At 38.6% G+C, this 22,992-nt stretch overlaps 1 protein-coding gene across 22 annotated transcripts in view; it reads left to right on the top strand.

Moving 5' to 3' along the window:
* The first annotated feature begins 513 nt into the window (after positions 1–513).
* PPIP5K2 (diphosphoinositol pentakisphosphate kinase 2) overlaps positions 514–22,992 on the top strand; it is a 61,518-nt gene continuing 39,039 nt past the window's right edge. For 9 of the 22 annotated variants that reach the window (XM_081880325.1, XM_081880328.1, XM_081880340.1 and 6 more), the window contains exons 1-5: positions 17,854–18,085; positions 19,608–19,698; positions 20,415–20,500; positions 20,695–20,849; positions 21,763–21,864. In XM_081880325.1, the coding sequence (XP_081736451.1) occupies positions 17,908–18,085; positions 19,608–19,698; positions 20,415–20,500; positions 20,695–20,849; positions 21,763–21,864 (612 nt within the window). In that variant the 5' untranslated portion in view covers positions 17,854–17,907. Of the gene's footprint in view, positions 733–6,880; positions 7,003–12,741; positions 13,142–17,851; positions 18,086–19,607; positions 19,699–20,414; positions 20,501–20,694; positions 20,850–21,762; positions 21,865–22,992 lie in introns of those variants that run through there. The other 13 variants (XR_014161103.1, XR_014161104.1, XR_014161105.1 and 10 more) reach the window with 5 other exon arrangements.

The raw sequence follows: 22,992 nt of genomic DNA, 5'->3' as shown, positions 1-22,992 counted from the left end.
GAGCACCCTTAGAAGGGAGCAAGCCCCGTTGGAAACCCTGGGACTAACTTCCAAGCAAATGTCTATGCTATAGGATTAGCGAGCGAGTCACGTTCGCTTTTTAACTGCGATGTAAAGAGTAATTATAGTGACCTATATAATCCACACTCCTTTCTCAATTGACAGCGCAGTGCAAAGACCTGGCTGGCGACTCTGCTGGGCTTTCGTCAGCAGCTCTCTCCCAACCACATCCTCTTCAGCTTGCAGCACGGGAATAAAAATGTAAGTTGCATTTGTCATTTGCAACACGTTGCTTTTGTTCAAGAGCATTAAGGAGCGTGGTTTAAAGGGGTGGGCTTCCTCTCTTGCTTCTGCAGGGAAGGGGTGGGCGGGGAGAGAGAGAGAGAGACGATGCTCTGCTACCCAATCATAGCTGCGCTGAAAGCCCTGGATGTATCACGTTTGCCCCGCAGCGGGGGTGGGAAAGGAAAAGAGCATCCAAGGAAACCCGGAAGTTCTTTCTCTAGACAATGAAATTCCCTGTCTAGCCCTTTATCTCTCTACGGAGCCTACAATAGGTGTACTGTGAGGCAAAGCAGCGTAGGCGGGGAAGAGGCTTGAGGGGGTCAAGGGTGGCGGAGGGGGCGTGGCCGCGGCTGCAGCGCCCCCTGCTCCTTTCTCAATGGGAAGGAAGTAAAGCAATAACAGCGGCGGAGGAGGCGGAGGCAGCAGAAGCAGCGGCGGCTGGCTCAGGTGAGGACATCGGGGTGGCGGCGGGAGGGATATTCCAAACAACCCCCCCGCCAAACCGCGTCACATCGCACAGCCCCCAAACTGCTAGTCTGTCTCCAAGGCTGCCCCGAAGGGCACCAATGGAAAAAGGGGGGCGGGCCCAGAATGGAAAGAGCGTGTTGCTGAGGGTGGACGGCACGCGGGGGCCAGTTTCTCTGTGTGTGTGTTGCGCGCGCGCGTGCCTCCGTTAGTTCCCCTCCCCTCCCCCTCCCTCAAGCCCAACTGCCGTTTTTCTCCTCACGCCGCCTTCGCCTTCCCTGAGTTGCCCACGCGGAGGCGCGAGGGGAAGGGGAAGGGAGCCCTGGCGTCCTCCGTCCCCCCGCGTCCCGGTTCTGTATGCAGGGCTCCCTCAAGTAAATAATAATAAATGCATATAAATAAATAATAAATGCAGGGCTCCCTCAAATAATAATAAATAAAAAAATTAAAAAGGAGCGGGGGAAAAAAGAGAAGGCGCTTTGTTCTCTCCTCCGGGTTCTTTCGCGTTATTTGCTCAGGTAGAAGAAACTCCGCCTCAGGCCACCTCGACGAACCTATTTTCGCGCGGCTTCACAGACGACGCCTGTCTTCTCTTTAATTCAGCCCGTGTTTTTTAAAAAAATTAACATGGTCTATCTATCTATGTCTTCTCCTGAATTCATATGTGGACCATGTTTATTTTTTTTAAACACGGGCTGAGTTAAAGAGAAGACAGGCATATATATATGCGCAGCCGCCCAGAGTGGTTGGAGCAACCCAGTCAAATAATGAAATAATGGTCGACGTTGTGCTCATTAACATAGAAGCCGGGGGAGGTTTTTTTATGCCGCGCATCGCACAAGTCCATGTGGCTCCTGCTGCGTAACTGGTCCCAGCGGGCGATGGAACTTTTCCCCTCAGCCCCGCTTGGGCTGCTATGCTGCAGCCAGCGCCGACGAGGCTCTGGGAGCCAAGGTCGTCAGGCTCCGCATTTCCCGCCTCCTCCTCCTCCAGTCCTTGGCGGGCGCTTCTTTCTCTCGCCTCTGCAGCAGCGGGGGCGTCGGCACGTGGAGGCGCAGTGCAGCTGACCTTCGCCTTGCTTTTTTCCTGGCAAAATATGTACCAGGGCAGGACAGTTGGGGGACTTTTCTTCTTTTTTTAATCTGGTGCTGAAGTGACTCCAAAGCAATCCCTTACAATCTATTGCAGCCTAACAGGATGGCCCATCTGGAATTTGTCACAGGGGCACTCACATGCACACAAACACACAAAGTTGTACATCTGCCTGCGCTTGGGTACCCAGAGTTTAAATGCATGCCCTTTCGCGCACCCTTTCAAACGCATGCATTTGGAGAGGACCCCTAACTTGGCAGAGAGGAGCTGGACCTGGAGTACATGACAAGACTGAGTCAATACAGGACATATCGTTTGACATTGAAATGCAGGGCAATCCTGTATTAAAAAGGACAGGTGGCAACCCTAGGGTTGGGGGGACGGTGGGATGGTGGGGTGTGTCTCTCCGCCACCCGCTACAAGCACATAAGTATGTATTTGCAGCATAAATTAACGTTGCCACAATAGCTGGGGCAAGCTGCCTTGGGAGTCTGTCTGTTGCACATACAGACCATTGGCTTGATGTTATCCACTCAATTCTTAACTTGCTGCACATTCATTGATGTCTGATACACAGTGTTATTCTTCTAGGGGTGGGTGGGAAAGGTGTCAGTGCTCAGCAGGAAGTTTTCACAGTAAACGGCGCATTTTTACAGGCAGCCCTGTATCTAGAGGTTTTTAATGTTTGACATTTTATTATGTTTTTATATCTGCTGGAAGCCACCCGGAGTGGCATGAGGTAACAACAATGAAATTATTATTATTATTATTATTATTATTATTATTATTATTATTATTATTATATTTTACTAGCCCTTTTCATCTAGAAAAAAGTGACTTTAACTGTGTACCCAGAATAAAATGATACATAGAATTATAAAAGTGTAGAGTTGGAAGGGACTCTGAGGATCACCTAGTCAAACCCCCTCAAATGCAGGAATCTTTTGTCCAATGTGGGGCTCAATTTCACGACTCCGAGATTAAGAGTCTCATGCTCTACCAACTGAAGGGGGTGGGGAAGCAACACTGCTGATATGTGTCTTTCTGCAGTCCACTATAAGCTGCTTTCTAACTGTTATGGCAAGGACATTTTAGAGACATCAAGTGACATGGAGAGGGTACCTGGTATACTTGAGCATTAAAGTAAATAAATTTTACTAGAACTCATTAATGGCATTGAAGTGTAATAAGTCTGAGAGAGCCGTTGACTCAGGTATATTTAGGCTGGTTGTTAAGAGATGATGAAGGAAGGCTGTTCGCACAACAAATGGAGATCAAATTAACAGCCTGATAAGTTACAGAGTTAGGTGACCCTAAGCTATTTTAAATAGATGTGAGTTTAAGCACACCTAATTCTGCATTGGATCAAGCTATAAAAGGGAGGTATTGCAGTTTCATCCCTACTATGTTGGCTTAAAAGTAAGCCCCGTCTTTTTCAGGATTTACTGGCAAGTTAAAGGTGCAAAACTTAAACCCACTTACCTGGGAGAAAGCCACAAGGAATTCAATAGAATTTGCTTCTGAATGGAGATGATTAGGGTTGTACCATAAATATATTTAGGATTGTAACCATAGGTAGCAGAAATATTAGACCATATGATGACTAGTCTAGAAGCAAAGGATAAACATGAAAGTATGACAGTGACAAAAAGAATGCAATAGATGTGAAACCTTGTTTCTACTTGGATTATGTAGAAATTCTTTGGGAATAGTGTTACAGAGTTACTTCTCATGCTTCCGAGTTTCAAATAGATTAAGTCCTTGTTGCCATCTGTCTTCTTCTAAAGTCTATCCAGTGTTAGCCCTACTCAAAGCAGACTCACTGAAACTCATGGATGTGACATATTTAGCTCCATACTTTCCATGAGTCCCTTCTGGGTATAATTTAGTTTTATGCAATGTGTGTTTATGTTCCAAGAAAACTCCTTGTGAAACAAACTTACATAGCCATTTTAAAAATTGAAACATGTAGCAAAGAAATAGTTACATAAAAACAGGTACAAATAACATCTTTAAAAACAATGGGATTAACATATTTTAAAAAATGAAGATTTCTGCTGCATATCTAGAGTTCAGATAACTATTGCATGTGCTCCTCCTGCAAGCTTCCTTAAACAGAACCAAATGACCTTGAGCAGGCTGCATTTCAGACTTAAGTTTTTTGTAAAGTGTGCAAACCATGAAAATAGTTTCGATACTTACTAACAATGCCTTTTGAGCTATTAACAAAGCCAGCAGGATTACTCTGTTTCTTCTTTATTATAATAACATTCATTTAGATTTGCTCTTGAAGTAACTAAAGGTTTATGTTCTTTTTATATTAAATTGCCTAATTCTGCAAAAAGGAGAACAAATGTATCTACAGTTGCAGTTTCGTTGTGGTGTCAAGGTAATGTGAAACTAGAATGATACAAGTTTGTTTTACAAATAAAGTCATATAGATCACTGCAACATGTTATGCATGAAGACAGTTCAGAAACTTCTGCTGGTGCAGAATTTTAGTGGCTAGGTTGCTCACCACAGCAAGACGGTTTGAGCATATTACACTGATCCTGGCTCGACTGCACTGGCTGCCAATTTAGGTTTCCAGGACCAATTCAAAGTGCTGGTTTTGACCTATAAAGCCTTAAACTGCTCAGGACCGCAATACCTCAAGGACCGCCTCACTCCATCTGAACCTAACCAGACCTTGCAAACTTCATCTGAACCCCTTCTTCGTGTATCTCCTCCATGAGAAGTCTGGAGGGTGGCAACACAAGAACAGGCCTTTTCTGCAATGCCCCCTGTTTGTGGAATGCTGACCCCTGGGAGGCTCACCTGGTACCTTTATTACATATATTTAGGCTCCAGGCAAAAAAGTTTCTCTCTAAGCAGTTCTTTGGCTGATTAGCATTCTGTGGCCTGTCAAATACGTTTGTAGAAGGGGTAAAGGTAAAGGGACCCCTGACCATTAGGTCCAGTCGTGACCGACTCTGGGGTTGCGGCGCTCATCTCGCTTTATTGGCCGAGGGAGCCGGCGTACAGCATCCGGGTCATGTGGCCAGCATGACTAAGCCACTTCTGGCGAACCAGAGCAGCGCACGAAAACACCGTTTACCTTCCCGCCAGAGCAGTTCCTATTTATCTACTTGCACTTTGACGTGCTTTCGAACTGCTAGGTTGGCAGGAGCAGGGACCGAGCAATGGGAGCTCACCCCGTTGTGGGGATTTGAACTGCTGACCTTCTGATTGGCAAGTGCTAGGCTCTGTGGTTTAACCCACAGCATGTGTGGTTAACCCACAGTGTAGAAGGGGTACTATTGGTTTATTTTTGTTTTATTGCATACTTTGTGTTCTGTTTTTGTTTTATTATGTATTTTGCATTCTCATTTTGTATTTTTATGTTGTGAACAGTCCTGTGATCTTCGGACGAAGGGTGGTATACAATATATGCTGCTAATCCAATTAAAGAGGTTCGTTAGGTTTGAGCGAGAGTAGAATAAATAAAACATGGTAATTTCATCAGACCTAATTAATCCAAAATATGTTTAGGATCTCATTAAAGCTAAAAGAGAAAATAATTGAAGGGTGGCAGGCATGTAACAATTTTGCTCCCCAGCACCACCTGCTTTTGTTACCATGTCTGGGACTAGACGAGTAATAAACAGCAACCACCCAGTGTGGAAGTCCTGGCCTGGCTGGAACTAACATCTAGAGGCTTAAGCAGTCAGTTCTAGGCCAGTAGATTCAGCTGCAGAAATACATATTATTATTATTTTGGAAAGTTGGAGAACAAGAAGAGGGACTTAAATATACCTTTGTCTTCCTGTGGTGACTATTGTAGCAACGTCTATTTTATTATGTTTTAAATATACTGTAAGCCACCTCAAGAACTTTGGTTAGAATGTTGGGTATAAATACTTCTAAATAATAAATTGTTTGTTTGTTTATCTGAAGATGTGAAGGGTTTTTAAATTTTAAAAGAAAACAAAAAAAAATAGTTGAATTTACTATCATGTCAACAAACAGAAAGAAGGGGGATGCAGTTCTCATGGAGCAAGGGCAGATTATTTTTAAAAAAACTGGAGTTGACAAATGGCAATATTATTTACTTTGTGTTTATGGTAGCCTTAACAGCTTTTGTGTTTGGCCGTTCAGGTGCAAATATTTATTATTTAGTTATATTCTTGGTTCTGGCATTTTGATATGTGATCTGAGAGTGAGGCGGCAGATATTTGTAAGGAACCATTTCTGGGAAATTATTTTCCAGCATTAACCACATGTATAGCTGAATTGTATGCACTTGACAGTAAATCTCATTCAATTTAGTGGAATTTATCAGAAAACATGCTTCAATTGGGTTGGAGCAGAGCAGTGGAATTTGTGGCAGAAGAATGGAAAAATCCAGAGCGGTGGCTGCAGGACTGGTGTATATTTCCATTGTTGTGGAAATGGACAACTACAGGGCTTGCTTGGTTTACCCTCTATTGTGTAAGAGATGGTTTCAGGTGTTCCTGTGGCTGCAATGAAGAGGTCTCCAGGATGGACCTCATTCTCTACCAGCAGAGAGAGAGGCCACAATATCCTAAGACCCCTTGGATGCCTTGCAGATACCTTATTTTTATCCTGTTTAAGATAGAATGCATTGAAAAGCAATAAACATACAATGCTTTGTAAGACATGACCTTTAGTTCTGTGCATGTAGTATGTCACTATAAATAATAAATCCTTCTTTGGACGTGTTTATATAGACCTTGAAATTAATATGTTTTCCAGCTTTGATTCATATTCAGTCTCCAGCTTCAGTTTCAAACTCCAATTAATGTTTCTTCCTTACAAGCCAATCACATGTACGATTACTCAGAACAATATTACTAAGGGTACTTATCTGAGACTTAGTCCTGAGTAATTGTGTGTAGGATTAAGCTGCTTTTTTAAAAAATCGCTACTGTATCTTACAATATTGTATCTTCCCATAATCTACTTTTGCATATATGTGCTGTCTTGTCCTTGATCACAACAGAAACCTATTCATGTCTGAATCTTTCTTTTATCCTAGGAGGTGAACTGATGATGAGCACTGTCCAGTGCTAGAACTAACTGAAGAGGGAACTCTTTAGCAAATATGCTGTTTTGTGGTTTTTGGTTTCTACATAGTTCAGCTTTCCACTTTAACTCTCGGTAAGAGAATAACATGTTCTGGGCAATTGTATAATATAAATTTCTGAAGTTGTAAAATTTTCTGCATCATTTGTTTTGGTGGGATTATTTAAACGAATATTGTTTTGAAATGTTTGTTAAGTAGTGATCCTTCTAACTAGCAGTGCTTCTCATCTGTGGCAGTATCAACACTATCAGAACAATAAAGGTCCCTTACATGGACATCTGTGGAGAGGAAGAGCTACAATCTCTTGATTCCCAGCTTTCATTTTTTAAAAAGTAAATTTCTAGCATTTGTGGGACCAAACAAGCAGCCACTATTCTCATTGGTTTTGTGAGAAACAAACCTGCTCCTACCATTCACTGTTTTTAGACGATGAAGTCATAGTCATTACTTACATTTAGGAAAGCATATCTAACTAATAAGGAGAAAAAAGGCTAGAATGAAACACCCATTGTCTAAAATCAAGAAACATAACTCCTTGGTCCATTTTAAAGTCTTTTATGCTGGTCTTCTCTTGTGAAGTGTTGGAGCCTCATAGAAAACTAAAATTCAAGGTTTTAATATAGCTGAGATTGGGGATTTGTGGCTTAAAGTCAAAACAATAGATAGTAGCAAAGACAAGCTTTCACTGCTCTTATCTCATACCAAAATGTGATTTTTCAGAGTTTGTAAACATTTTAAAAATAATTAATACCAGTTCAGATAAGTCACATCATTATTGCATTCATTTTGCAGAGGGTAAGAAAACCTTGTGTTACACCAGATCTTCAACGCGGGGTTGATAATACTATTTTTGTTGGGGAGAGGGGGTTAAAGTAGTGTGTGAAAACAGTGAATCGTCGTCCAGTGTTGTTGTTGGGACTTTCTTGTTGATTTATTTAGTACTTTACAGTGAAAAGAGGGCTGTGAAGTTGATTGTAGCAGAAGTACAATTAAAGTTTGGAGGAGGTGAAGGTAGTCAGGGAAAGAACGGAGATTCAGCACTGCATGTAAAGCCATTGTAGGGAAGTGGTGTCCAGTCTATCCATAGATGCACAGCAGGTCTTTTCCACTGAAAGGAAGTTCTGATATTTCAAACCTAGATTCTTATGAGGTTGGTTTTAATTATGGTTGGCACCCAGAGAATGATTTGTGTGAACAGAAGGCAGTTCTCCATGAATACAGCTTCCCATCTGATTTCTGCCAATTTTACCCTACTACAACTAACTGTGCCAGATCATTTAATGTTCCAGAATGTCCCCCAAACCTCTGGAGAAACCTTTGTGGGGAGGGGTTGCAAGGAGTTGCGAGAGGAAGGTCAAAGCAGTGCACGTGAAGTTCTACTTGTATATCTCATCACTTTGGTTTAAAAGGAAGAGTTTTCCTTACCATGATGGACTGAGTGCATTTTAGCTACTCACCCCATTTTCCTTGTCTCAGAGGTCCTTAGTGGGAGCTGTTGCTGCCAACTACAAGAAAGGAAAAGTATGCCTCCATCATCGCCCAATGCCTCAGAGGTCATCAGTTTACTCTGTTGCGTAATAGGTAGAGGCTGAAAGTTGATGCTGGGGCAGGGGGAAGGAAGAGAGGAAAAAATGCCATATGAATAATTCTGATGTCATAGGAACACGATGTTATTTTTATACCTGATCTCAGGCTTGAATGTGATTTTTATTCTGAGAATCTTTTGTTTTCTGGTTTGAGGGCTATAAAGTGGGCTGAAGTACGTTTTCGAGCACAATTCAAAGTGTTGGTGCTGACCTTTAAAGCCCTAAACGGTATACCTGAAGGAGCATCTCCACCCCCATTGTTCTGCCCAGACACTGAGGTCCAGCACCAAGGGCCTTCTGGTGGTTCCTTCGCTGCAAGAAGCCAAGTTACAGGGAACCAGGCAGAGGGCCTTCTCGGTAGTGGCATCCGCCCTGTGGAACACGCTCCCACCAGATGTCAAAGAGAAAAACAACTACCAGACTTTTAGAAGACATCTGGGGGCAGCCCTGTTTAGGGAAGCTTTTAATGTTTGACAGACTATTGTATTTTAATATTTTGTTGGAAGCCGCCCAGAGTAGCTGGGGAAAGCCATCCAGATGGGTGGGGTATAAATAATATAGTAGTAGTAGTATAGTAGTAGTAGGAGTAGTAGTAGTAGAAGAAGAAGAAGAAGAAGTTGTTATTTCAAATCATTGACTGATCTATAATACATTTTTATTAAATAGGATGTTTACTTTAAAAATATTGCAAAAGTGCCAATTTTAGTGAGTTGGTCAGAAAAATACAGATTTTCTCCCCCCAACTCCAGTTCCTTAATTTACATCCCTCGTCACTGATAATGCCTAACACTACTAGAAAATGTTAAAAGGTAAGAAGAAGAAGAAGAAGAGGAGGAGTTACTACCTTGGGCACTTGCATTAATTGACAGTATTTGGACCCTAGATATTTAATTATTCCTTCCTTCAATCCATATCAATATCAGATTTTATTGTCTGTTTTATTATATTTCTTTTAATTACTCCTACATAAATCCTTTCTTGTAGTGTTTCCCTCTGTTGGTTAGGCATTATCAGTGACCTAATAAATATTGTCCTTGGAGCTTTATTGACCTCATCCTTTATGCTGCTAAACTATGTATCTACACTCAGTAAAATTCCTTGGCACCAGTTGTCCAATGATGGACTTAAAAGGCGGTAGGGGAAAAAAAAACATTGTACTGTTGTACTACTAGAAGCAAATAAATATAGTACATAACTTTTGAACTGTACAAGTAGCTGGATTTCAAATACCGAAATAATAGATTCTGATAAATAACACTGAAAGCATTTCTAACCACATGTTTTTGTTTCCTTTGCCATCACGTTTCAGACCAAGCTGTGGATCTGTTATGTATTTGTTGCCCCAATCTACAGATATTTTCCCATGCCATGGAATATTTAGAAATTGGAAAGAAGCATAACATCTTACAGAAATAACTTAGTTCAGATATCATGTTTCTGATCCTACAAGCCATAACTGGAAGATTGGGAGCATCCTGTGGCCCTCCCTCTTCTCTTCTTGCATTCTTCAATTCCTTCATTTCCCCCCTAGTTTGAGTGAGTTTGGCATTATGTTACATATGCATGAGTTCCTTCCCCTATATTCCGTTGGCTTAGTTTCTGAATATCCCAGAGTATTTTATGAACATTCTTAAGTGCAGAGGAGGAAAAGGCAGTTGTGGAATGTTGACGAGCAGTTCATGATGTTTTGTGAAAGAGGTGGGAGATAGCTTTGGCTGGAAGAAAAACATTTTTCATGGCTCAACAAGGGCAGTTCCATGGACTGTAAATACAAGTCTGTCATATTTCCTTAGGAAAAGGTGAGGAAACTAAGGGCAGTATGAAGTGTGGGCAGCAAATCCCTTATGTGATCCTGTTGCACACAACTTAAATCAGTGTGACCTATTTTTCAGTAAATATTCATAATAATTGTAACATGATCATGTGTGTGTGTGTGTTGAAATAGGTGCTCTTCAAATGTTTCCAGAAATTTTGGGTTGGACCATGTTAGCCTGTCAAAATACTACTTTATACCCTACTGAAACTGGTACAAGATTTGGTTGTCATCAGAAACTATACCACTGCTTTCTGTCGTGTTAAGAACAAGCGATGAAACATATGAAGTTCTGGTTTAAAAAACATGCAAGGTTTATGCATGTGAGGAAATGCATGGACATTGGCCCCTAGAAAAAACTTTATCCTCACCAGGCTATAAATAACTCAACAGAAGAGCTGTCAGAGCCAGTTGTTCTGTAGTGATGCATTCATTTATGACTGGGATGTTCTATTTTCTTGGATTATAAAATCCTTTTACCTTTTGGAAAATGATGTTTATTCAAGATTTCAAAAAAAATACAAGAAAAAACAAAAATACAAAGATACAACAGCAGAACAAAAAAAAAAAAACAGAAAAAGAGTAACAAAGAAAAATACAAATCCAAATTACATCCTTTCATTAACTTATTTCTTGGACCTCCTCACACCTCCCTTTTTGCATTCTAACTTCATTCATTATTTCAGCAAATTCTTCCCATACTTCTCAATTTTTATTTAAATAATTTATCTTTACAATCAGTCTCAATTTACCGTTAATTTCTTTAACTTTATCTTACCTTCAAAACAATAAAATTTCAAAATTTAAACCATGTTTATACTTAACTCCTTCAAACCTTTCTGCTAAAGCCAATTAATTCCTTTCCAGCACATTTTAGTATTTCATTAGTATTACACTAATTCCAAAAATAAAAAGATATATAAAAAGAAATTCTCATTCTAGTTTTATCCAACGTCCCTTCTTCCTGGTTTCGGGTAATGTCAGTCCTTTCACCATTATATCCTGTCCATCAATCTGGTGTTCTAATGTCTGAGGCTCTCAGGTCCCTTCTATGCCCCCTCTGCAGGTTTTCTTGTTCCTGTTTGTACTTGCACACATCCTTGTCCCTTGTTGGGTTCTTTCGTAGTTTCTTCCCTTTCTCCTTGGGGAGTGAGTCTCCGGGGAATTCCATACAGTAGTCTTCTCCATTTTCTTTCATCAGGTTGTCCCATTCCCCGCTAACCCACTCCCCTATGTTTATTTTATAATCCAAAAGGTAGTTGTTCCAGAAATAATCCTCAACTTGTTTCTCAGTCCCACCAGAGCTAAGAACTTCCTTAACTCCAGAGTCTTGCAGACACTCTCCAAATTCAATCTTCCAATGTTGCAGCTTTTGGTCGTGCGGGATTTTGAGTCTCTATCTTTTGAGGTGCATTCGCGACCTCCTATAAAATCCTTTTACCTTTTGAAGGATATTAAATCCCTTCTCATTAAATTCACGTTACACTTTATTGCCTTCTCCCAGCTGCATTGGACTGAGTCATGCATGGAAACCATAGGGCTGTTAGTCTCCTCCCTGCTTGAGCTGGAAATTGACTGCAATTTAGTTTTATTTCCTTTGCTTTTCTCCCTGCACCCCACTTTGAATCATTTTTTATTGCCTTGGATGTTGTAGGTTCCCTAAGTCCTGAGAATTTGTTTAGCAACTTGGTAACATTTTGGAGCATATCTTCAGGCTCCTAGCCACAGTGCATTTTCCTTCAGAGGAACTATGAAGCTACAATCCATATTCCATTTGCTAGATCCCCAGTGGATTAAGCTTGTTGTATCATGTAAGGGATTCAGTTGGTGGATATAGCTATAGCAACATGGGGAGTAGTAAGAGCAGAACTGTGCCTTATCTCAGAGACTACTTCTAGTTAGTCAGCCATGACGCTTCTAGATATGCAAATGTTGTGACTTTAAATTTGTTAAACTTTTAGCCCCTAGTTTTACTGTTGCATAGTGTTTGTATTTGTTGGAGTACAAGGGGGAAAGCCTAGCGCACAAATGACTCAATTTGCAATTTAGGTTTACTCACAAATGCTGTTACCACTTTGTTACTGAACATAGTAAAATACGACATTATGTTTCTACATTGCTTTTTCTCTTTGTCTACCATTCCCAGATGACTCTTGTTTTTCTACTTCCATAGTTCTCAGGAGCAATAAGTGGATATGATTCAGCCTGTTAAATGACACTTCCACTTTGTTTACATGTTTATCTTTCAGTATAAATTTTATTTTTGGTGCTTTGTATTGCTTGGCTATTGTGAATAATAGCTTTAAATTTTGCAGTAAGTTAAGTATTTCTGGGTAGGTTATCTTGAATATCTCTCAGTAACTCATTACAGTAAGGAATATTTTCAATCTTTTTACTTTTCTCTCTTTTACCAGGGTAGAAATTTGCCAAAGTATCTCAGGGAAGCGGTAACCTGCATGCTTCTTCTTCACGAATGTAACAACACGAAACAATGGACAGATGATATCAATTAAACTGCACTTGGCAGCTGACTTTATCAGAGTAACAAGCAACTGCGTAAGCAGTGCCAGACGGCAAGGATTTTTATTACCCTAGCCACTGGGAATTATGTACAGTGTCTCAGTTCTCAGAGTGACTGCCGTTTCTACGTAGATCTTTTTAGGATTTGTAATCATGTCTGTTACTGCAACAGAAGGCGAAATTCCTAGATTTTTTGTGGGTGGTGAAGATCCAGATGAGTTTTTGAATCCATCCAGGTCTGCAGAATTTGAAGCCTTTTATGATCATGAAGATGAAGACGATGAGTATGATTCTGTATGTACTTTGTTTCATTGTTTGGGGGCAAGTAATTGTTTGAGTTGATAAGATACTAAAGCGTTGTTAACAGAGAAGATAGGAAATGAGCATAAAAAGCAATAAGCACTATGGCCCCATTTCAGCAAAGTGTTTAAATATTTAGTTAGGTATAGTTGTAAGGAAACACATTGACATTTGCTAAATTAAAACCAAATTGATCAAGACCAGTTTCAGCAGTTTATACAATATGTAGAAATCAAAATTGATAGCTTTTAGAAGAGTACCAAAGTTTCATAATTGCAATATTAAGAAACAGGTTCAAAGTATTTAGAAGAGCCCCAAAGTTTCATAATTGCAATATTAAGAAACAGTTATGGTTAAACTAACATCTTAGATTCTAAAATTTGGAAAGATTTATGGAACAAACTATTTATTTATTAAAAATAGCTTTTAGTTAAGGTTGTTGAATGGTCATTTTGAAGAAGGACGGTTAAAGTAAAAATCATATAGTACTAATATCCTAGTTTCATTCTAGTTTCACTCTTGTTGACTAAAATTTCATTTGTTGGATCGAAAGTTAAGTCTCTCACCTGTTTAAATAATAAATATAGAATGTATTTATTTCTTTTTCTAGCTGTGAAATGTTTTGTTGCTTCAAGTATCATCACAGTCACGTACTATTGTAGACACATTCCAACACACTGTTGTCATACAGCTTCTTACCACAGCTTCATGGGGATCCTTCACAAGTGACATTGAAATTAATGGGGTTTCTGAAGCTGTTGCTTTGTAAATTTATTCCAGTCAGAAGAATATTTTTAAATGCAAGTGGTACTCTTAGATTTACATGGTTAAGTTTGTTGGAAGGTTGTAGATGGGACATAGCTAATGCCTTTGTGAACAATTTCACATTTAAGAAAACTTTCAGCATGGGCTTACTATGTTTTATGTTTTATATATTATCATTGTTTCTGCAGCCCTGCTTGTCAAGACTGTATTCTTCACAAAGCGTATAAAGGCATATTGTTTCCTTCATAAATATGAAGAATTTTTTACTGCATATTGCTTAGAGAATGAAACTCTGATATCAGGTTACATTCCCTGCCCCTTAAGCATAATAAATGTTTGTGAAATGAGCCTGTTGTTTAATACTTAGTAAGAATATTGCATGGTCATTGTTCAGTTAGCATATGGTGAAAAGCTTTGAAACCCAAATTTATGTTACTGACCTTTTTAAAATTATTATTACTAGCCACCAGAAAGACAGATCATGGTTGGAATATGTTCTATGGCAAAGAAATCAAAATCAAAACCAATGAATGAAATCCTTGAACGCCTTTCCATGTTTAAATATAATAATAAATAGAGAGGTGGAATGGAACATTAAAAAACTAAGGCAAAAAAATTTTGAATTTGCGAATAAATCAGGCAAATGGCTTGCCTGGCAAATCAAAAAAAGGAAGGAGCAAGGTGTAATTAATAAAATAACAGTGGAGGGAGTAGAAAGAACCGACCCCAAAGGAATTAAGAGCAAATTCCTCAGCTATTATAGGAATTTGTATAAAGATCAAGAGAAAGTTGGTTTAAGGAGGATAGAGAGATTCTTGAAGGATAAAAGGGTGCAAAAAATCTCAATAGAAGAAAAGCAACGTTTGAATACACCAATTGGAAATGAGGAAATAGAGGAGGCAATTAAAGATTTAAAGAGGGGTAAGGCACCAGGCCCTGACGGATTTACAGCCGGCTACTACAAAGAAATGAAATCTATTTTGGTGGGACCTCTAAAAACGATTATGAACAATATCTTAAAGAAAGGAGAAACCCCAGAGACCTGGAAAGAGGCATATATTACGTTTATCCCCAAACAGGATGCAGATCCAACCCAGGTTAAAAATTACAGACCAATTTCACTCCTAAACACAGATTATAAGATATTTGCAGGAATTCTGGCAAGAAGGCTGAAGATTTTGCTATCAGAAATTATTCACAGGGACCAGGCGGGATTCCTGCCAGGTCAGCAGATGAGAGACAACACAAGAAATATAATTAATATGCTAGAATACCTGTCTGTTAGGATTGACAAACAAGCTATAATGGTGTTTGTAGATGCCGAGAAGGCATTTGATAACGTGATATGGAACTTTATGTTGAAGAACTTAGAACACATGGATGTGGGTAACGATTTCTTTAATGGGGTAAAAGCAATATACACAGAGCAGAAGGCCAAATTGATCATAAACAATATGGTGACGGAGGAGATAAGGATACAGAAGGGAACAAGACAAGGATGTCCGCTTTCTCCATTACTATTTATAACTGTGTTAGAGGTCCTTATGAACTCAATAAGACAAAACGAGAATATAAAAGGAGTATCAGTAGGACAGAATGTTTATAAGACCAAAGCCTTTGCCGACGACTTAGTAATAATGACAGAAGAACCAGCAACGGCAATAGGGGAAATATTAAAGGAAATAGAACAATTTGGAGAAGTGGCAGGCTTCAAATTAAACAAGACAAAAACGAAAATGATAGGAAAAAACGTGGACCCAAAGATAATTGAAACAATCCAACAACAATCGCAGATAGAGATGGTCAAAAAAGTCAAATATCTCGGCATCTGGTTAACACCCAAAAACATAGACTTATTCAAAAATAATTATGAGCCGATGTGGAAGGAAATAAAGAAAGATTTAGAGAAATGGGGAGGGCTAAAATTGTCATTCTGGGGAAGGATTAATGTAATCAAGATGAATGTCTTATCAAGGTTGATGTTTCTATTCCAGACCATCCCTATAATCAAAGGGAGTCAAATCTTTAAGGAATGGCAAAGGATAGTCTCAAGATTTATATGGCAGGGCAAAAAAACCAGAATTCAGTTCAAATTACTGACAGACGTAAAGGAAAGAGGGGGCTTTGCCCTGCCGGATCTGAAACTGTACTATGAGGCATCATGCTTATGTTGGATAAAAGAATGGGTAAAATTGGTGAATACGGAGCTGCTCGACTTAGAGGGCTTCAATAATAGATTCGGGTGGCACGCGTATTTATGGAAGAACAAAAGGAAAGTACACAAGGGGTTTGCAAATCACATTTTTAGAGGGCCGCTAATCGAAGTTTTGGAAAGATATCAAAATCTGTTAGAGCCGAAAACACCACATTGGCTTTCACCTCTCGAAGTAATGAGTATAAAAACCACTAATATGAGAAGCAATTGGGCAACTTATGATCAGCTACTAACTAAGGTTGAAGGGAAATGGAAGCTAAAACCATATGAGCAAACAAAGGAACATGTTTACGATTGGCTACATCACCATCAGGTGAATCAGATGTTTAGTAAAGATATCAAAGAAAGAGGTTATGCAGATAAAGACTCAAAATTCCAGACAGAAATAATAAATAATAAAGTGAAAATTATATCTAAGATATATAGGATGCTGTTGGACTGGAATTTAGGCGACGAGGAAGTCAAATCGGTGATGATCCATTGGTCAAGGGATATAGGTCATAGTATACAGTTTGAGGATTGGGAGAAACTTTGGAAGGAGGGGGTAAACTTTACGGCGTGTACTTCGATAAGGGAAAACATTATGAAGATGTTTTATAGGTGGTACTTGACACCCATGAAATTATCAAAAATGTATAAGGTGGATAATAAGTGCTGGAGATGTAAATAAAGATATAGAGGGCTCCTTCTACCATATGTGGTGGGAGTGCAGAAGGGTGAAACAATTTTGGGAGAAAGTACACACTGAATTGAAGAAGATATTAAAGTACACGTTCATAAAGAAACCAGAAATCTTTCTTCTAGGGATATTAGGACAAGAGATAAAAAAGGAAGATCGCAGATTGGTATACTATGCGGTTATGGCAGCAAGGGTAGTATTAGCCCAGAAGTGGAAACTACGGGAAACCCCAACGGTGGAGGAGTGGAGATCTAAGTTGTCGGACTACGCAGAGTTGGATAGATTAACAGGAAAAGTTAGATACATAAGAGACCAAGTGTTCACCAAAGATTGGGAAAAGTATGTAGATTATCTGGAATGTATTAGTGAAGGGCAAATAACGCTAAAGGGATTTAGAGACGCACTGTGAAAGACTAAGAGTTATTGTGCAAAGCAAACAGGAATTAGGAATCGGTATAATGACAATATAAGTAATGAAACGTGTAATTTTATTTATTGCTTCGAATGATTTACGGACAGGCTGAAGGAAGTCCCATAAGAGACGACTATGTTATATGGATGATATGGAAATGATAATTGCTGTTTATTATTTTTAATTTTTCTTTTCTGTGTATTTTCTTTGTATTTGTGTGTTACCTTGTGTGGTTTTTTGGAAATAACTAATAAAAAAGAATAAGAGGAAAAAAGTTTGTTGGAAGGTTGTAGATGGGACATAGCTAATGCCTTTGTGAACAATTTCACATTTAAGAAAACTTTCAGCATGGGCTTACTATGTTTCATGTTTTATATATTATCATTGTTTCTGCAGCCCTGCTTGTCAAGACTGTATTCTTCACAAAGCGTATAAAGGCATATTGTTTCCTTCATAAATATGAAGAATTTTTTACTGCATATTGCTTAGAGAATGAAACTCTGATATCAGGTTACATTCCCTGCCCCTTAAGCATAATAAATGTTTGTGAAATGAGCCTGTTGTTTAATACTTAGTAAGAATATTGCATGGTCATTGTTCAGTTAGCATATGGTGAAAAGCTTTGAAACCCAAATTTATGTTACTGACCTTTTTAAAATTATTATTACTAGCCACCAGAAAGACAGATCATGGTTGGAATATGTTCTATGGCAAAGAAATCAAAATCAAAACCAATGAATGAAATCCTTGAACGCCTTTCCATGTTTAAATATATCACAGTAGTAATATTTGAAGAAGATGTGATTTTGAATGAACCTGTGGAAAACTGGCCTTTATGTGACTGTCTCATTTCTTTTCATTCTAAAGGTAATTACTCTCTTGTTTATTATTTATTTGTTTGTTTGTTTGTTTATTTATTTAATATCCTTCCCTTCCTTCCAAAAGAAGTCAGGGTGGCAAATATATCAATAATAAAACACATGAATAATCACAATAATGTAAAATGTCTTCATATTGCATGTATTAAGTTTGAATCTTTTTGCCTTTTTGGAAAAAAATGTAATTTTAATATTAGAAAATAAATTGCCTTAAGCAACACTACTTTAAAATGTATATATGTGTGCATATATTAATTCAGTAGTTTGTTGTAATAGAAGAGACATAATGTTTCAATTAACTTGATATTTCACTGTGGTCTAAACCACTGAGTCTCTTGGGCTTGCCGATCGGAAGGTCGGTGGTTCAAATACACACAACCGTGGTGAGCTGCCATTGCTCTGTCCCAGCTTCTGTCAGCCTAGCAGTTCAAAAGCATACCAATGCAAGTATATAAATAGGTACAGCTACAGTGTGAAGGTAAACAGTATTTCTGTGTGCTCTGGCACTCGTCACGGTCCTCCGTGTGCCAGTAGCAGTTTAGTCATGCTGGCCACATGACCCAGAAAGCTGTCTGTGGACAAAAGCTGGCTCCCTCAGCCTGAAAAACGAGAGGAGCGCCATACCCCATAATCAACTTTGATTGGAGTTAACCGTCCAGGGGTCCTTTACCTTTACCTTACCTATATGCTACAAAGCAGTGTCAATCTGTTTCACACTGCAATAAAAAAAACACTTCCTTGGAAGAAAATCCCTTTATTTATATGGAATTTACTTGGGCATTGGCATGTTAAGAATATTACACTCGGGGTAAAGTACATATAATGGAAACCCCTATTTATATTTTAAATGCAATGTCTATTCAGGGGGAGGAGAATTTAGAGCTTTTACCCCCCTTGGGCTTCCCTGCTCAAAACTAGGATTTCCAGCTCTAGTTTGCAAAGGGTTCATGCTTTCTGTGATGGTAACAGAAAGTGGGTGTACTATTTATTTATTTTTTTAAACCAATCGGTCAGCCACTTACTGTTTTGTCAGCAGGCAATAATAACCTTGGGCTAGTACCCTTTTTGGAGCAAGGGCAAAAACTACATACGATATACATCCACATTCCTTAACTCACTTGTTAGTGAGCAAGTCTCACTGAAATAAAAAATATATATTTCTAAGCAAACATGCTGATAATTGTACTGCAATTGGTGCATCAATGCCTTCTTTTAAAAGCAATGCCACTTTGGGATGGGAGAAGTCCAATGTAGTGAAGTAATGGGAACTTATCCTTTCTTAGCTGACTAAAACAAGGAATAAAAACTAAGGAAAATTTCTAAGCCAGTTGGATCAATATGAATATGACTCACTTGAAACCAGATACTATTCACAGTTGAAGGGATTACAGATCATTTACACAGCCTCTTCACATAGGTCAATTTGGAAAGTAAGAATTCCAATCCATCACCAAGATTTATACAAATTTATACAAGTTGTGAACTAATATTCTGTAATATTTTTTATTTAGGATTTCCATTAGACAAAGCAGTTGCCTATTCAAAGCTGAGGAATCCTTTTGTTATTAATGACTTGAATATGCAATATCACATACAAGACAGGTAAGTAAATAGCCATAAATAAATATCCCACACTCTAGTTGTTGAAGAACAAGTGCTTAGTACGATATTTAAAAGGCCTCAATGAAATGCTGTCTCATCAGGTTGATTATTATGGAGGTAAAGTAGTTAACATAAAGAAAAGAAAGCTAGTAAAAAGCTGTAATGTAACTAAAATGGAATAATATTCAGCTGAGAAATGTATATAGAGTGTTCACCTTAAAACAGTAAATAATATTAAGTTTATGAAAGGTACAGTAAACAGAACAGGATACAGTTTAGTGTCTGTTCCAATTATGTGTTCCTGCGCAGATTATAATCATAAATTATAGTCATGAAAGCAATAGAATGTAAAAAAGAATATGCCCCATGGGTAAATTGTGCATATTCGTCAAAGCTAGACACTCAACAGATACAAGAAATGCTCTAGGCTATACTTCCATTCCCAATTAATGAATGAATGTGTCCTCCTTATCTTCCTTGAGGAGAGGTAGTGTACACTTCTGTTCTCCTTGTCTGGGCAGATTTAAGCTACTTCCCTGAAGAGTGGTATGTTCACGTGTACCCACTTTATACCAGAACCAGGGTAGTGGAAGTAAAATCCAGATCTTACTACTTTGATACCATCCTTATATTGTAATTATGTAACTTTTTAGAGAAATGTTTTGAATGCATAATTCATTGATAATATTCATTTTGTGAAAAAAATATTCTTTTAGGAGAGAGGTTTATGGCATTCTCGAAGCTGAAGGTATTTTACTCCCTCGTTACGCAGTTCTAATCCGTGATCCAAACAATCCACAAGGTAATGGCTATTATAATGGAATTTTCAAAGGGCTCTGTTCTAAACATTTTTTTTTTCTGATTAGTAATCTTGCTTGCTTGATGCAGTGCTATATTAGAGGTTCAAGCCATTCTCCTCCTCCTCCAGGTTTGATGAAATTTTGATCTTTTAATTGTATCTCCAGCCTAAAGTCTGCACTTCATGTTGTTTTCCAGAATGCAATTTGATTGAAGGCGAAGATCATGTGGAGGTGAATGGAGAAGTTTTCCAAAAACCATTTGTGGAGAAGCCTGTCAGTGCTGAGGACCACAATGTTTATATTTACTATCCAACATCTGCTGGTGGTGGAAGTCAGAGGCTCTTTCGAAAAGTGAGAATATGTTAAACTGAAGAATAGTAAAAAAATGGTTTTTTTAGCACTGAAATGTATTTATAGGATGGAAAGAACTAGCTTACTCAGTTCTTAGGAGAATGTTGGAAATAGCATTAGCTGGAAGCCATAAGGAAGAGTGAAAAGGGAATGGGGAAGAGAATATCTCCATTAATAGAAATGGTTATCCACTGAATAACATGACAGAGGATGGCTCTGTAATATGGAAATGTATAATGAGCAAATGATGTAGTTTTCATTCAGTTAGTCTTTCATTTGTGTGTCACCTTTCCACAAAAAATTGTGTTCAAAATAGCTCACAACTTGTCTTACACCCAGTTTATCTCCCCATCTCTCATTTGGAGCAATCTCACACACTGTGTATCATCACCACCAGAAGTTTTCTGAGAGTTTATTTTGTGTCAGTCCATTAGTCCACCTCAGTAGCTCTCCAGGGCTTCTAACAAGGCTTTCCCAGCCCTACCAGAAATGCCAGGGATTAAACCACTGGATCTTTAACATGCAAAGTTTATGCGTTACAGAGGCAAGGTTGGACTGAGTGATAGTGTTTTGGAATGGGCAGAGTAGCGTGGGTGTGGAGAATGTTTGCCCCTTTCTATTTCCATGCTCTGTGAACTTAAGAGACCTCAGGTTACCTGCCTAGAGAATCTTCTGGGTCTGCTTATGTCATGGGAGAGTCAGCCTATCTAGGTTTTTCTCTTTCCTCCTTACACATTTCTGCCCTTTTTACACCACACTAAACTTTTATAACATAAGGTTTTTGGTTTTACTTTTGAAGTGCTTGGGGAAAAATAGGCTAGGGAGGGATGACAAAAGAAGTACAGGGTTTTATGGATCTGAGAAGGCTTTGTCTTTGTATGAAATAATATTTATGGGAAGGTTTGTGTTTCAGATCGGTAGCAGAAGCAGTGTTTATTCCCCTGAAAGCAATGTGCGGAAAACTGGTTCATATATCTACGAGGAGTTCATGCCTACAGATGGCACTGATGTGAAGGTATGACAACTGCATATTCTGGTTTATATTTAGAACAATCAAGTACTTAATGAACTCAGCAACTTTAGATGTGAGGCATTTATCTCTGCCTGAAGCACTGCTATTATTAAACTTAAAATAGTTTACATATGTTTTGTTTTCTCCAAGTAAAAGGAACACTTCATGTTTTAGTTTGTCTCTCTCTTTAGATACTCTTGTGATTACAGTTTACCATTCAAAAAGAACATAAACGTGCTGCCATACTGTTTTCTGAATGTGTATTCAGACAAATACACTTGTCCTGAAATGAAATTATTCTAACATTTCATTCCTAAGCATACTTTCTTGAAAATAAAGTACATTGTGTTAGACCAAAATTCCAAGAAAGTGTATAGGAATGGACCTGCATTCCTAAATCATAAAACTATGCTTCAAATACTGAGATGCTTTTGACTGATCTGTACAGTCTGGAAACAGTTGTCTTCAGCAATCATGGAGCATTTCTGTGAGCAGTTGATGTAGCTCTTGGGGGTCTGCAAAGCTGCCTAAACATTCATTATCAGTTAATCATACAGCAGCTGGATTTTCTTGTATTTTTTTTTTATTTGTCAAAATTCTTTGAAAACTAAGACAAAATATTTCTACATAGGAAAATTACAACTTGTAGCTACAGATTGGCATGAGGCTCTTCAAAATTAAGTGTTTGGAAGTTTGATAATTATAGATATAATATAATCCTAACAAATCAATTGTGCCTACTTTAATTCTTTGTTGGTTCATCCTGTACAAAGGGTTGGATTCAGAGAGCTATTTTAGGCAAGACGAGGGAAATCTCTTACTTTTTTATTTGAAGAAACATACCACTGCTTTTGAAACTCCCATAGTACATTATCTGGCTGCCATGTGATGTGGGCAGGGAGCAGTTTAAAGAAAAACAAATCTAAATCCCTTTGGGTATGCAGAGCTGATTGCACATTCTTTGAATCCTGGCCAAAGATTGTAAGCTATCTGATTAGGAGTCATGTTAAATAAATTGGTAGTAGCAGAAGCTGTAATATGAAACTTTCAGCAAGATTAGGTTGCCAGTTGGGACATGGATACAGTATAGCATTGGAACTTGTAGCGCTTTTCAGTTAGTCACTAATCTCC

The sequence above is a fragment of the Podarcis erhardii genome (genome assembly GCF_964252035.2).
Source record: "Podarcis erhardii genome assembly, chromosome: 11".
Lineage (NCBI taxonomy): Eukaryota > Metazoa > Chordata > Lepidosauria > Squamata > Lacertidae > Podarcis > Podarcis erhardii.
Note: the sequence above shows the minus strand (reverse complement) of the source record. Positions and strands in the feature narration are given on the sequence as shown.